Source organism: Sinocyclocheilus anshuiensis, unplaced genomic scaffold (assembly GCF_001515605.1).
Source record: "Sinocyclocheilus anshuiensis isolate Anshui unplaced genomic scaffold, SAMN03320099.WGS_v1.1 scaffold1049, whole genome shotgun sequence".
Lineage (NCBI taxonomy): Eukaryota > Metazoa > Chordata > Actinopteri > Cypriniformes > Cyprinidae > Sinocyclocheilus > Sinocyclocheilus anshuiensis.
Genome location: NW_015557197.1, coordinates 261,166 through 278,009, shown reverse-complemented (window position 1 = coordinate 278,009; position 16,844 = coordinate 261,166). Strand labels below are relative to the sequence as shown.

At 35.4% G+C, this 16,844-nt stretch overlaps 1 protein-coding gene across 7 annotated transcripts in view; it reads right to left on the bottom strand.

Annotated features, from left to right (window-relative positions):
* LOC107678848 (MAP/microtubule affinity-regulating kinase 3) overlaps window positions 1–16,844 on the bottom strand; it is a 68,132-nt gene that overhangs the window by 2,258 nt on the left and 49,030 nt on the right. For 2 of the 7 annotated variants that reach the window (XM_016474269.1, XM_016474267.1), the window contains exons 10-18: window positions 16,152–16,251; window positions 13,352–13,464; window positions 12,031–12,181; window positions 11,743–11,954; window positions 10,915–11,018; window positions 8,137–8,316; window positions 6,354–6,626; window positions 5,365–5,391; window positions 1,198–1,242 (exon numbers count right to left, since the gene is read on the bottom strand). In XM_016474269.1, the coding sequence (XP_016329755.1) occupies window positions 1,198–1,242; window positions 5,365–5,391; window positions 6,354–6,626; window positions 8,137–8,316; window positions 10,915–11,018; window positions 11,743–11,954; window positions 12,031–12,181; window positions 13,352–13,464; window positions 16,152–16,251 (1,205 nt within the window). Of the gene's footprint in view, window positions 1–1,197; window positions 1,243–4,091; window positions 4,173–5,364; window positions 5,392–6,353; window positions 6,627–8,136; window positions 8,317–10,914; window positions 11,019–11,742; window positions 11,955–12,030; window positions 12,182–13,351; window positions 13,465–16,151; window positions 16,252–16,844 lie in introns of all 7 variants that reach the window. The other 5 variants (XM_016474272.1, XM_016474268.1, XM_016474271.1 and 2 more) reach the window with 3 other exon arrangements.

Here is a 16,844-nt window from a genome sequence, read left to right as displayed (position 1 = left end):
CCCCCCCCCCTTTTTTAACAGAATGTTCTAAATATTTTTACTCAGCAAGAACGCATTAAACTGTTCAAATATGATATTAGAGACATTTATAATGTTACAAACGATTTCTATTTCAAATAAATGCTGTTCTGTTGAACTTTCTATTCATCAAGTGACTCTGAAGGCTAGATGAATAAGGCTAGGATAAATTATATTTAAAATTTATTCAAATAGAAAACCGTTCTTTTCTATTATAATATTTCACAATATTAATTTTTTTACTGTATTTTTGACCAAATAAATGCAGCATTTGTGAGCATAAGAGACTTCTTTCAAAAACATAAAAAAAAATCTTAACGACCACAACATTTTTTTTAGTTAATGAAAAAAAATACTTATAATTTTTGTTTACATAATAGTTTTTGTTAACAATACAAACATTTGTGTGCATTCTTGTGTTACTGTGATAGTAACGATGTGACAGTTTATGCTTATTTCGTTTTGTGACACCTTTTGAAGCATAACAATATTAAAATCGAGCTAGCATAGCTAGAAGTGTTTGCATTCACATACTTGTTTGTTTCAGACCATAAAAACAAGTTCTCATACAACTTTTCTCTGTTTTCAGTGACAACACATCATGCACTGAAGCACCTGAGTGCATTTGACATGCAGTGAACAAAAATAACCATGCAAAGAAACAGAAACAGTGCAGTCAACAACTCAAGGGTGCAAAAATAAGAACATAGAGAAAAATATCTGTGATTTTAAACTATTAAATGTTTCCAAGCTCAGATCCAAATTCAAACATGACAAGAAAACCATTGTATGATGTTACATAGTGTTGTGTGTGGTATTAAGAGTGATTAACAAACCCCGAGTAACATTGCTGTGACCATATCAAACAGCACTAATAATCATGTTGTACTTTCTTCTTTTTTTAGCCACAAGGGGGCAGAGCAATAGAGCTAAATGTCAATGCAAACAAATGCTTACTGAGTTTGTGACAGATCAGAATAAATGAATATTCACACAACAGATTTTAACTTCATTGGACCGTTTGAGACTAACAAAAGCCTCACTGGTTTTTCATTATGCCAGATGCCAGTTTATGTATGTTTGTAGAACATTATTCAACAATGAGGTTAAGTCTGTGGAGTAATGTCAGGACTAAAAGGCAAAGAAAAGATGGGAAATGATAAGAATGTCCTGTCTCACCTTGAATCCTCATACCTCCCATTTCTATCACATTCTGCCGGCACTCTTTAAGAACCAGGATGAAAAAGAGAAAAATTGTTTAGAGGCAAGAAAACCTGAGACTCAGCTGATCAAGGAAAGGAAGATAAGACAACAATAGCTTTTCAGACATCCTAGGACAAAAGAGAGAGAATATCAAAGCCAATGTTGGAGAGAACGCCAACAACAGATACAATTTCCTGTGTAAGTGGAGAGGAATATTGGACATGCACTTATAGTTGACCTGTGTGGAGAGATAAAATGGAAAGGAGGAGACAGAGGGTATTACAGATACCCTTCCTGTACCCTATGATTCAGCTTCCTGTTCTAAATAGATTCCATGCAGTGGACACAACTGAGCTCATGTCGTCTGGTAAGAAAGACAAAACACCATTTAAAAATGAAAGAGCCCTTCTAATGAAAAAAGATGGGACATTTGCTTAAAAAGAAATAATGTGGGACAGTGTGGGGTCTTCTAGGCAGGGAGAGAAGATATAGCTTTGAAATTAATTTTGATCATTATAAATATTTGATCTCCATTCTTTTTTTGACATATAAATGAATATTTCAAGATATCTGCTGTTAAATGAAATGAGAATAAAGTTGAAAGCTGTTTTTGCCACAGCTTACCCCAAACCAAATGACACACATTTCCTTTTTGGTAGCTTCATTTCATAATTCATGCCAATTAACACATCCTTTTGTAGTCGGTAAGATTTTATATATACTAAATAATTAAATACTTTTATTCAGAAAGGATGCAAAAATGACTAAAAAGTGACAGTATTTATAATGTTGCAAAAGATTTCTATTTCAAATAAGTCCAAATAACTTTCTTTTCATCAAAGACCCCCCCCCCCAAATTATTATTATTATTATTTTTGCAATTTCCACAAAAATATTAAGCAGAACAACTGTTCTATCAACATTGATAAAAATAAGAAGTGTTTCTTAAGCTGCAAATCGTCATATTAGAATGATTTCTGAAGGATCACGTGACACTGAAGACTGGAGGAATTATGCTTTGCATCACAGGAATAAACGATATTTTAAAATATAATCAAATAGAAAAAAAAGTTGTTTTAAATTGTAATAATATTTACAATAATATTTCATAATATTATTATTTTTTTAAATAAATGCAGCTTTGGGGAGCATAAGAGACTACTTTAAAAACAACAAAAATGACTGATCCTAAACTTCTGAATGGTAGTATATGATATATATTTGGGGGAAATATATAAAATAAATATATAGATATATATAAATAATATATATTTTAGATATAAATAAAAAATATATTTTTTATTATTTTCAGTCTTAGGCAGCTGTATATAATGGAATGGACTGTTACTAAATGTATGTTAACAGCTCACCCACTGACACATCTGAACCCACTCTCCCGTTTTATGACATTAATGCTACATACTACAAAGCACATTAAATGCAACATATTCAGTTATAAATGGACATTAATCATCCATTATACAGAATAGAACATGTAAAAGAGACTGGGAGAGGTCATGCAGCGGCGTGGGCAGTGAGCAGCGGTCAGAGGAAAGGACGCTGGCGGATAAGTGCTCTTATGGGGCAACAATAAGAGGCAAACTGCCTTTGACATATATATATATATATATATAAAATCAACATCCACTGGGACACTTCACTGCTGCATCCTGCAACTTCTGAAAGGAATTTAATTGTTTTAATACAACTTACGATCTCTTAAAAGCATCTCTGGCAAAAAAAAAAAAAAATGCCATAACTATCAAAGTCACGGAGGCTATAAGCATGTCTTGCCATTGACTACCATTCAAAATCAGCCATGCTATAATCACTATATATTTAAAAGTTTTATTCACAGCGCTGCCAGCACTGATTTTTGTATCTAACTGAAGGACGAGTGAGATTTACTTTCTTTTGTACAGATGCTGTCAACAGAGTTTAACTTGTATATATCCTGGAATATTCTTTAAAAATTACCAGACTAAAAATAAAATAAGCCAAGTGTTCTTATTTATAAAGAACAAGAGCTTTCAATGTCTTTAAAGGTCCCATGACATGCTGCTTTTTGGATGCTTTTATATAGGCCTAAGTGGTCCCTAGTACTGTATCTGAAGTCTCTTTCCCGAAATTCAGCCTTGGTGCAGAATTTCAGCCACTACGAGCCAGTCCCACAATGAGCTTTCCTTAGGACGTGCCATTTCTGTGTCTGTAGCTTTAAATGCTAATGAGGAGGAGAGAGGCGGGGCAACTGCCATGCTTCGCTCGTTTGCAAGCCATGATGTCTCTCGAGGAAAAAAAAATATTGCGCTCGCCTCGCACGATAGTAGCTCATTTTCTCATGGGCGGGCCAAATTCTCTGGGCGGGCAAAGCAGAGAAAGGGGAGGTAACCTTTCCCCGTATGACGACATAAAGGGAAGATTCCAGATTGGGCCATCTGAGCTTTCATTTTCTCAAAGGCAAAGCAGGATACCCAGGGCTCGGTTTACACCTATCGCCATTTCTAGCCACTGGGGGACCATAGGCAGGCTAGGGGAACTCATATTAATGTTAAAAAACCTCATAAAGTGACATTTTCATGCCATGGGACCTTTAACAACTCTTTAACGGGACATCTGACCAACTTTTGGATAACAAAAACCGTTCTCCATTGAAAAAAAAACCCTGTTATCTGTTGATGTCATAACAGCACTGGTGGGAATGAAAGCGCTGGGATTGCGAGACCACCTGCAGGAACAATACGACTGGGTAGGTCAAAAAGGAAGAGCTGGAATCAGAAGATCCTGGGCAAATGCTACTTCTAGAGGTGGATCCTGGAGCATGAAGGGTGAAACTGGGAAAGGGTGGTTGTCGCAAAAGGCAATCTTGGTACCTTAACTCCAGAAATCTTGTAAAGAACCCCTCTCAATCGCCACATCTGTCAGCTGCTAAATTAAGAGCTCAGTAGGGTGGCCTGAATTACACAACCAAGAGCAAGTCTGTTACAGTATCGCAGGAAACGCATTAATATGTTTATTTCCTTTCCATTTATATAAAGATGAATTTTTAAGCAAAACACAGTATATGCTAATGACGACTTATATAAATCTCACAAAACCTATCAGGAACATGTCCACACTATATTTTTACACAAATATAATAAATACATTTTAATTAAAAAAAATTGCATGAAAGAAAATAAAAGCTATTTTTTTGACCATAATGATTTTTGCACAACATTTTCATATAAATTAAGAATGTTTTCCTGCCCAATTGTCATTACTGTAATAGAGAAAAAAGTTGTCATTATTGTAAAGCAAAAAGGATTTAATTATTAAAATGTTATTTAATTATTTAATATGGTTTAAATTGTCAAGTATTTATTTCATAGTAGCATTTGTTGTACTGCCTTCAATTAAAGCAGATAAATAAATACATTTTTGTATTATTATAACTATATTATAATATTATAATGATTATAATTAAAATTATATTATAACATTTTCTTACAATTATTTTTTTTATTATATATAATGTATGTTTGTATTACAAGCATTATAGCAATTAGAATTTTGTTGGGAAATGTTGCAAATGTGCCATAAAAATAAATGTCATTCAATAAATAAATAAATAAAAAAATAACTTTTTTATAAAAAAAAAAATCATTCCCCATTTCTTTTGATTTTAGGGTTAAATGTGACCCAGGTATGTTTTTATTCAGTTACATATAAATTAAAGAGGAAAAACAACATTATTTCATTTCAGAGGTTTTGATTTTTCATGGCTGACTGAAGAATACCATCTTCGAACTAATGTTCCCACTATTGAATGCTGTAGTTTAGCATCTAACTGTACAAAACACACACAACCTTCCTCCTTGAAGATAAAAGGCGTGAATGGAAAATGAGGATCTAATAAGGAGTCTAATGGATCTATTGTGCTCAGTTGTAACCTGTGAACAGGCATGCATGGGGGATTAGTAATGTCTGTCAGGTGCTGCTCATCAGAAAACAGCAGAAGTCTCAGGCATGCTCAGTCGCACTCCGATTAAAAGACAGTGCGTCAAAGGTGAGTGACAAGCGATTAATCATCTTCACACTAGGGTCAAGAGTTAAACTTCATATTTCAGTGCTTATTAACTGCACACAGCCCATCGAGGGTCCTACCTTTTGGTAAACCTGAATGACATATTTCTACAAAAGAAAACAGAAAACAGAGACACTGATCAACATCTAGAGCAAATGTATCGTCTCTTGAGGAAATACAGGGGAATCTGATGCCACTGCCACTGACCTGGTGTTGTCGTAAATAGCTCTAACATGCCAAAACTGCTGCATAACATCCAGTCTTGGGAAGTTAAAGCTACAAACTTAACTACATTTTTCAGTAGTTTTATAATAGCTGTTTACAAAATAGTGTATCTTTTGAAATTAACAAACCACTTTATCTATTCAAAACGAAGAACTCATCAAACTATTATGGTAGCCTGTTTCCACCACAGAATAATAAAAAAAAGTAATTGCACAACTTAGTATGAGAGCCTGTTCTAGTACACCCCCAAAACAAAATCAAGACTTTGTAAAAGAGCATAATAGGACCCCTTTAAAGCTCACAATTACGACTTTTTTTTCTTGCAGTTCTGAGTTTATATCTCCCAATTCTGACTTTATTTCTCACAATTTTTAGAACTGCGAGATAAAAACCTGCTATTCTGAGAGGAAAAGTCAGAATTGTGAGATTAAAAACTAACAAATGCAAGGAGAAAAGTCAGAATTGTGAGATAAGTCATAATTACCTTTATTTTTAATTCTGTGGGGGAAAAACACAGAATTGTGAGATGCAAATTCGAAAAAAAAAAAAAAAAAAAAAAAAAAGTAATTGAGAGTCTATATCTCGAAATTTTGGCTTCTTTTCTCAGAAATGCAAGAAACAAAGTCCAAATTGTGAGATATAAATTTAGAATTTCGAGAAAAATGAGAACTGTGAGATAACTCCTTGGCGGAAACGTTTCCATAAACTGTTACGTTCTAAAGCTCGTTTATTTCAAATATACCAAACTCCAAATGAACTCTTTCATTCTTATTCCACTGAAAACCAAATTCCATAGGGAATAATGACTTGTTATAATAGCATTTAAGGTGAAGCGTTTGTTTACCTGCGTGTGAGCTTGGATGTGAGCTTTGTGAAGAGGTTTGTTGATCCGCGGCTCCGGGACTGTGAGAGCGGCGTGGCATCGTGTGATAAGGTTGGAGAGGCTGGGGGTCCGTTATAGGTGGCCGTGCGTCGCTCCCTGAGCTGGCCTCCGTGGAAAGTGCTGCGGCTCAGCGTGCCTCGTGGGAAACGCAAGCGGTCCGGGGGAGTTGCGCTACTAATGCTGTGGGTGGAGGCACCGGGGTTTCGCTGACTCGTCTGAGCCGCCGCGTTCGTACTGAAGAGAGAAGAATCAGGGTCACAGTATGATGAAATAGGAAAATCGGCAAACAACACTGGTTACATGTACAACCAGGTGGTCTTTGGACACTTAAAGGGATAGTTCACCCAAAAAAATTTAAATTCTCTAAGTCTCATTAACACATAGCAAACCTGTATGATTTTCTTTTATCTGTGGAAAACCTCAGAAGATATTTCATAAAAAATGTCGGTGTTTTTGTTGTCTTTACAATAGAAGCCAATGGGGCAATAGCCTATTTCAATATTTCATAATTCAAAGTCAATATGTTGCTACAAATATACCCCAGCGACTTAAGACTGGTTTTGTGGTCCAGGGTCACATATTTTAAAACACTCTTTAAAATATTTTCTTTTGTGTTCTGCAGAAGAAAGTCATGCGGGTTTGAAATAACATGAGGCTGCGTAAATGATGCAGTAATTAAAATTAAAAGTATTCAAAATAATTTTTGTTAACTGAAATAAAGCTGAAATAAAATAAAATATAAATATTTGATGAAAAAATACTTAAACAAAAATTACAGATGTTGCCTTGGCAATTAATTAAAACAAAATAAGTTAGATTTAAGCACTACAATTACTAAAACTAAAATAAAAAATATTAAAGCTAAATAAAAAAATATATAAAAAAAGCGATATAAAAATAAAAGCCATTTCAAAATAGTAATAAATACTATAACAGTATATAAATGATACTAAAATGGCAAAATCTGCATTTTTGAAAATGAAATAAAATCTCTTTCAGCAACTATCCCTTTAAACCCTAATTATACACGCATTAAATAGTACAACAGAATGTAACAAAATATCAAACCAAAACAATAAATCACCAAACAAATGAAGTTAGACCTTTTCTCAGAACTAATTTATGTGTTTTCTTGATTTTTAGTGGATGCATGTAGTCAGTTCAGGTTTCCTTGCAGAGTAACCACAGGTTTAGTTCCTCACATTAATTATGAACATATTCAACAAATGTTTGACTGGTTAAGTCACTATTATAGCTTTGTTACTTTGAAATTAAGTAGACATACTTAATAAGACATATATAGTGTAAGACATATATAGTGTAAATGTAATATTAAATTTCAAACTAACGAACATCTATAATAGTGACTTAACTGTAATTTAACTCACAAACAAAACTCTTAATCTGCACACTTGTTACTTGCACACCATAACAATCAACTTAATCATAAAACATCTCCACAGTCCTTTCACTAGTCATTTACTAGGTTAATGTAGTTTATATACTATATTAGTTGGTTTAGAAACAAGGAAGTTAGTTAACGGTTTAAATGGGAAGATGCAGGAAATCCTCAAACGTTAAAACGCAACGGAAGCTCCACGACGAGTCCTCCTGGATTGGTTGAGACACTATAGGGATGAGACGAGGGTGGTGGGAAATCAAAGACGCAGACAGCAGAGAGGTCAGAGGGCGTTAGATGGAGAGACACACTAAGATTAGAGACAGACGCTAAACTCGTCTTTACTTGGGCCTGAAGAGATCAGAGGTGCCGTTGTTGGGTGGCAAGGTGGCATGGCAGGTGTGTCTGGAGGCCGAGAGGGACGCGGCCTTTTGGTGGCGCAGACGGACCGAAGCCGATGAGCTGGCAAGAGCAACGGCATACGCTGTCGGACTCGTGCTGACACATCCCGACATTTCACTCAGGCTGGCCAATGGCAGGCGGCCAAATAAACAGCAGTGGGATGGATCAGATATAGTATGTACGAAGAAAGCAGAGCATATGAGATAAAAAACTTAAGAGCAGAGAAGAATACAAAGAGAGAGTAAAGTAGGATACGGGTGGATCACGATGGTCGACTGGTCGTTCAAAACTGACTAGTTAATCTGAATGTGTGTCTGATGTAAACTCCCCTAAGAAAGGGCTAGCTTAACAAGATAGTTTTAAGTCTGCATCATTTACTCACCCTTATGTCACTCCAAACCTGTATGACTTTTTTCTTCTGTGGAACATAAAACTTAATGAAGGTCAGTCAGGTCCAAAACAACACTGGACCCCATTGACTTTCATTTTATGGCCAAAAAAAAGAAAAGAAGAGTACATTTTTTCTTTTCCCAGAAAAAAAAATGTACACTACTATTCAAAAGTTTGTATTTGGTAAGATTTTATGTTTTTTAAGCATCATATGCTCACCAAGGCTGCATTTATTTGATCACAAAATGCAGTAAAAGCAGTAATATTGTGAAATATTATTACAATTTAAAATGACACTTTTCCAAATTATTTATATTTTAAAATGTAATTAATTCCAGTGGTCCAAAGCCAAATTTTCCAGTCTTCAGTGTCACATGATTCTTCAGAAAAAATTCTAATATGTGACCCTGGACCACAAAACCAGTCTTAAGTCGCTGGGGTATATTTGTAGCAATAGCCAAAAATACATTGTATGGGTCAAAATGATTGATTTTTCTTTTATGCCAAAAATCATTAGGACATTAAGTAAAGATCATGTTCCATGAAGATATTTTGTAAATTTCCTACTGTAAATATATCAAAACTTAATTTTTGATTAGCAATATGCATTGCTAAGAACTTAATTTGGACAACTTTATAGTCCCCATGAAATCAAAATTAAAGTTTTTTGGGTGTTAGTATCAATATGTTAGTCTTAAGGTTATCTATAAGGCAGTTGCTCCAAAACAGTGACGAAATTCACATTTAGAAGATATAAGCATTCAAAGCTTGTAGTTCGTCACTTCCGCCAAAACGGCTCAACGATTTTTTTGACGTCACATCGTACTTCAGCTTCTCATCAAACTTTCTGTCCAATCAAATGCTCTCTAGAATCCGAAGCGCCCACCCCCTACACTATAAAATAGAAAATGAAACTGAAATCGGTCACTTGTCCACAGAATTAGAATTGTCTGTACAGTGAATGGCACGTAGTGCACTATATAGGGGACAGGGAACGATTCAAACAATGTATATATGCTTTCCATTGAGGAAAAAAAGAAGTCTGGTTTCGCGCTGTGTCGCGCCACACACTCTGCTCCGGTCCAGAGACACGATAGCACGGCGCAGACCACAAAATGTATCGGAGCTATTTGAATTCTACACAGAATGCTATATTTTATAGCAATATGGATGAGATTGTGGCTGGCATACCCTGTCAAATGTGGCTTTATGGAGCTCAACAGCTCTGAACGGCTTTAGCCCAAGCTGTGATATAGACGAACGCTATTGGCTATTTTAAAAAGGGGCGGGGCTGCTTGATATGTCCCGCCCTGTCTTCCTGTTTCAGTTAAAATGACGTCAACACAGAGTAACGCTGCGTGTTTCTAAGTATTTCAGGGGACCTTTAAAGGCGATTTTCTTAATATTTAGATTTTTAGCACCCTCAGATTCCAGATTTTCAAATAGTTGTATCTCGTCCTATCCTAACAAACCATACATCAATGGAAAGCTTATTTATTCAGCTTTGAGATGGTGTATAAATCTCAATTTAAAAAAAAATGACCCTTATGACTGGTTTTGTGGTCCATGGTCACATATGTTGATTCGCTGCTCATTGATGATTCTTATTATCAATGTTGAAAACAATTGTGCTGCTTAATATTTTGTGGATCCCCAAAACAAAGTTTTGAACAGTAGTGTATAAAATGACATGAGGATGAGTTAAGGATGATAAATCGTTCACTTTTGATTGAACCACCCTTTTAGGACTAGTCAACTTTGTGACTTTGAATCCTGGCACAGCAAGGTTGGCCGTTGTTTTAAAAATTGTAGATATTACATATAATTATACATTTATTTAATTTATTATTTCATATTTATATCATTATAATATTTTATATTATTATTAAATATATTCACAATATTTTGACAAATACTGGTGTCTGAAATGTAATTCAATAAGCATTTACACTAGGCCATATTGCAATTTGAATTTGATTAATTATACAGCCTTAGAAGTTTCATCAGTAAAATTCAGCAATTCAGTCTAAGGTCTACATGATAAAGTAATGTAATGTAAAGTATTAAACCAAAGCTCCATCTTCAAATATTGTGTCGGAGAAAAAAAACAAGATGAAGCTCCACAAACATTTAGAAACCTGTAGATGAGAACAACTTTTTTTTGTGAAAATATCTGGTTGGGTGAGGATGAAAAGACACAAGTTGTTCCTTGTTGTCAGTCTTTGGTTTTGAGCGACACGGTGGTGTTTCCTGTAAACCGGTGTTGATGTTGAAAGGGAAAATGGATATTCACAACCTTTGACCTAAAAATGAGAGGTCTCGGGGACTCACCTGTTCTCTTTGCCGTTCTGGATGACGGCGTGGCGGTCTGCGGCGTTCCTCTCACTACACACGTATGTGTTTCTCCTGGTCATACCGCTAGACACAGAATTGCTCTGCAGAAATACACATTATAGTGTGAGTCTTAATCAGTGATGCACGGAAATGAAACACCAAAACGAAATTAAACATTTAATTTAGCCAGAAACCGAAAGGAAATTGTGTTTACTAATCAATTAATTCATTAAATGTATTTACTAATCAACACTAAAACAGAAAGTTGTACATACAAATTAACTTTTTAATTGTATAATTGTTTCTACTCCAATTCGTTGTTAAAAAGAAACACTTTAATGAGAATTAAAGAGCCTCAAAACCACATTTATTATTTCAATTTTGCTATAAACTTGACAGAATTTTAAAAAGACTGTTTCATTTTTAAAAGTAACAAAGCTTATTGTTATTGTGGTAACTGGATGGTAGGTGCACTAGTGAAGTTTTGTTCACGAATCAACTGAAAACAGCACTGACTAAAACATCTTGGTTTAACAAAATAAGGATAAATTAAAAACAATAAATTGATATTTCTTACAGCTGACATGTTTACCTGACATCTACCTAATTAAAATGAGAAAACTAGCTGAAATGAAAGTTTTCTATATTTTATTTTATTTCAGCTAGGGTTGATTTTATATTAAGTATTTTTTATTTAAAGTGTTTTTTATGGTATTCGTTGTAGTTCACTATATAATAACCCTGGTTCAGATTTGTTAGATTCTCTTCAGATCTATTTTACACAAACAATGACAATACAAAAGTTCTTGGGAGGTACCAACTTACCCCAGGGGCACCGGCACTCTTTTTGTGGTCAGGAATGTCGGCCTTGTTTGGGTTGTTGGCGTTGCCCAGCATGGGGCTCGGTGGAGCCATGCCACGGCTTCCAGATGAGCTGGACTTACGTGCCTGTGCACTGCCCTCCTCTTTATGGTCACTTTCTGCAGAAGTGGTCTGACTTCTCTTTGGGTAACCCACCGAGGGAATGGTTGGACCAGCTGTAGAGGGAGAGGAATGGAGATTAGAAAGACAAAGACCTCACAGCACTATTTAAAGTCCAAAAAGCGCACTCACCCTGGTCACTGTAACGACGCTGTTTCTGGTTGGAGGAGATGTTCTTTTGGACTTTGAGGTGAGATGGTGACTGGCCATTATTGTGCTCACTGTTGGGTCTGGCCTTCGCCAAAGAGAGGTTACTGCTGGAGTTGGAATCACTCACCTCCAACTGTGATCACACAAAACAAAATGTAAAAACGGCATGAGACAGAAACATTTTTTATTATGTCTGGATGTATAGATTAATGCACAGAGAGAAATGAGTGAATGCAATTGGCTAAGATAACCAGTAATATGGGTTTAGAATGCCAACCGGCATGCTACAAGTCTGTAACATTCATAATCAGATGTAAAATATAGCCAGATGTTTGAAGATGGTTATAAAGACTAGCCCACACTGCAGCTCATTCTGTTTTTTTCTGTCTAGCTAGGCAGGAAAGGGTTGTCTAGCCAACATGACCTTTATGGGTGGGTAAATCTAAAATCGATGACACCACAATAATAGAGCAGAGTGCAACTAAGTGGCAACTCATTGAAATAAAGGTACAGCAATTTCCATGACAGGTTATACAGACGACGTCAAAAACACCAGGGAAAAATGGTTACATTTTGTGCCTAAAATATCCGAAGGTAGAGACTATAAATCTGCAAACAAAGCAAATGTATAGTTGCAAGAGTATATATTTATTACTTGCCGAGTTTGTGCCTTAAGGCTGAGAGACTAGGTGTCAAATCACACTAACATATCTTACTCAGACACACTACTGTTCAAAAGTAAAATTTAGTTAGCAAGGATGAATTAAATTGATCAAATGTGACAGTAAAGACATTTTACAAAAGATTTCTATTTCAAATCAAAGCTGTTCTTTTGGACTTTCTACTAATCGAAGAATCTGGAAAAAATAGATAATGGTTTCCACAAAAAATATGCAAAATCAGCTATGCTATCAAATCAGCATATTAGAATGATTTCTGAAAGATCATGTGACACTGAAGACTGGAGTAATGATGCTGAAAATTCAGCTTTGCATCACAGGAATAAATTACTTTTTAAAATATAGTACATTTATAAATAAAATATAATACAATAGAATTTATAATATATAGAAGCTATTAAATTGTAATAATATTTCACAATATTGCAGTTTTTACTTGATTTTTTCCCCAATAAATGCAGCCTTGGTGAACATAAAAGACTTTTACATTTTTTTTTTTGTTTTAAACTTAACAAATCTCAAACTTTTGAACAGCTCTCATATGCTCTCATTTAGCTAGATCTTTAACCCCAAACTGTGCATTGCAACCAAACAGCTCTAAAACATCATTGTGAATAACTCACCTCAGTAGACTTTCTTCCTAACAGTAGGTAGGTAGCCGTGATTTCGTCGTACTTCATCCTGGTTAGAGATTCGTGGATCTCCTCCCTTGAGTAACCCATTCCTACCATGATATCTGCAACAAACCATATACCAGCAGTCAATGTAGGATACTGTTACCAGCTGGTTGAGTGTCAAAATCGGTTGACCTCCAAGTTTTTCAAAGGCCTCAACAGACTGGAGTAATGGCTGCTGAAAATTCAGCTTTGCCATCACAGGAATAAACACAGTGATACCTTTTAAAAACAACCTTTTTCCCAGTAGATCTATAAAAACGTGCATCTTGACTCTTTACATATTTGTGCACAAAAAACGCTGATATATAAAAAGCAGCAGAGTAGCTGAAAGCTGAGCTACATGCATTTTAGCCAAACTTGAACACTAAAAAAAAAAAAAGTTTTAACATGTTTATTCTAAATCTTCATGATTAATGTCTGGCTACTTTGTATCTCAACAGGCCTCATAAGTTTCAAAGCCTCATTTTAGCTTTACTATGAAAAAAGCGATAAGCAACTCTCAATGTCGTCACAGTTTCACGTGCTAGACACGTGCTTGAGCTGCTCCTGCACTAGCTGTAAATGCTTTTCGGGACACAGAACTGGGGCTTAGAGATCAATGGAGAGTTTGAAAGGCAGACGGGCCTACAGCAGCAGTGGAAAGAACAGGGCCTGTCTGACCTCAGATACCATCGACCCCTGCACTCTGCTCAAACCCACAGGCACACCAACCACTATCAGTGTCACGTTGAAGGAAGCATGCCAGACTAACAGCTTCTGCTCAGCAAAAAAAATGGTGATCGACTCTTACGACGTTACGCAGTGCGCTAAAGCCAAAACATCAAAATATTTGGATCTCCCTTAATGGCTTAAAACCATAAAGCTCTGGCTCACTCCCACGAACACTCACTAATAACAATAAAATCATGAGCGGGTGGGAAAGCTCTTATTACGTCTATATATTTGGATTCTGTTTTGTCTATCCAGCTAAAAACGCAAAAGCTTACACTGTGAATTTCACAAACTTCAGTGCTCAAGAGTTGCATTTAAATGTGCAATTAAACTGGACATTACTATTCAGGTACACTATTGTTCAAATGCTTGTGGTCAGCAAGATTTTATTAATACTGTTATTCATTAAATAAGTTTATACATTAAATTGATAAAAAGTGACAGCAAAGACATTTATAATATTTTACAAATTATTAGGAATATACAGATTTTAAATAACTGTTGTTCTTTGGAAATTTCTACTCAAAGAATCCTTCAAATATTAGGCAGCACAACTGTTTTCAACATTGATAACACTAAGAAATGTCTATTGAGCAGCAAAGCAGCATATTAGAATGGTTTCTGAAGGATCATGTGACATTGAAGACTGGAGTAATGATGCTGAATATATTTAGCTTTGCATCACAGGAATAAATTCATTTGAAAATATATTAAAATAAATTTAAAAAACAGCTATTTTAAATTGTAATAATATTTCACAATATTAACTTTATTTTTGATCAAATAAATGCAGCCTTGGCGAGCATAAGAGGTTTCTTTCAAAAACATTAAAGAGAAAAAAAATCAACCCCAAACTTGTGAACAGCAAGTCGTTAAAAGTGGGGTAAGCGATTTCTGGTAGCCAATGTTGACTTGAACACAGCACTAGCCTACACTGGATGTGGCGCGGCACGACACGACAAATCCCCGACAGAAAACTGCTGCTGCGTTCTATTTATGACGTATTGACACAAATTTCAAATGATTTCAAACGGTTGCCTTGTCGCGTCCAGTGTACTAGACAGACTTTAGCGGTTGCGGTGCAGACACAGTGTTACTCACCTATGGAGAAAAAAACAAAGCAACCTCGGCGTCCGATCGCAGGCCTTCCACTCCTTGAGTTCTCTACAGCACTGGAAAGCTGATTCGATATTTACACGGGTCCTACTTCTTGCCTTATTGCCTTCTTTTGTTTTCCTCTTTTGTTTTTTATCCGCCATCTCTATCTTTCTGTCGCTTGGCTCGGCTAATGTCCGTCCTGTGCACTGAACGCTCTCTCCTCCACATCATGAGTAGACACGCCCCTTACTGCTGATTGGCTACAAGTTTGTTTTGCTACTCGGCCCGAATCAGTTTTCTAAAGCGTTTTTGAAAAATCTCTTACCCCACCTTTAATGATAAACATGTCAACAGTTTCACAAAACATAATGAACTTTCTCAGCAAGATTCTATTCAAACTGTTGCTAGTAGTTGACCTGACAGAGAAAACTGATTGTAGAAGAAAACAACTGACACTAATGCATGTTATAGAAGCACTGAAAATGCAAATACACTTGCAATGTTATGAACTGTGGTCTGCCAGAATTCAATGATGCATGAAATCAAGTTTGCATAGCTAGGAGCTTTTGCATTCATGTACCTGCGTTAAGCATGTTTTGCGCCTTAAACTAATGACCCTTTGCTTTATTTCTGTAAAATATCTGGTCTAACTGGGAAGTTCAAAACATTCAAACCAATTTTGTGGAAATGGCAGTAATGAACGTGATCATCAGTAATATGTAGCCATAGGACGACGGTATTAACTTTACTAGCACAACCATCTGTAATCTCATTGTAAATAATCTTACAGCTTTTAGTTTATGTGTGTTAAAGTTCAAAATAAAAACAACAAACATTTTAAATGTACTGTAAAAGTCACATTTTTGACTTTGAAGCCCCCTGTCCTACAGTACTTTGTTTCTAAAAATAATTGCATGTAAGAGTGCTGATCTCGTACCGATTCTCTTCTGATCCGAGATGTCGAGCTCCGGATCCACAAACGGCTTGAGCTCGTCCTCCTCACTGCCTGCGTTAATCCATCGATCCTTCATGATTTGCTGAAAACAGACATATACAGAGCTGTGTGAGAGGTTCTGCTAGATCATAAATATGCATGATTATGCAGGAAACAAAATCAATTTTTTAAAGTGGGTCAAATGGAAGAATCTTGACACAAAAAAATACAATAAGTTACCTAAAGGTAGAACAGATTTTTTTTTGCAACAGCAAAGTACCTATGACTTGAAATTCAAATATAAAAATGTAAATGTTAAGGTTTTAGATTTATGCATGCATTTATATAAGTTCTGGACAGATTTGATTGTTTGGTATATCATTTCATCACATGTAGTGCTAAATAAAGTGGCCCATATGAAAAGACCACATATACACTACCGGTCAAAAGTTTGGGATCAGAACGATTTTTAATGTTTTTTACAGGAGTTTCTTATGCTCATCAAGGCTGCATTTATTTGATCAAAACTACAGGAAAAAATTTTATATTGTAAAATATTATGATGTAAAATAAAGTTTTTTCTATTTTAATATACATTAAATATTAATTATATATAAATAACTAATTTATTCCTGTGATGCAAAGCTGAATTTTCAGCATCATTACTCCAGTCTTCAGTGTCACATGATCCTTCAG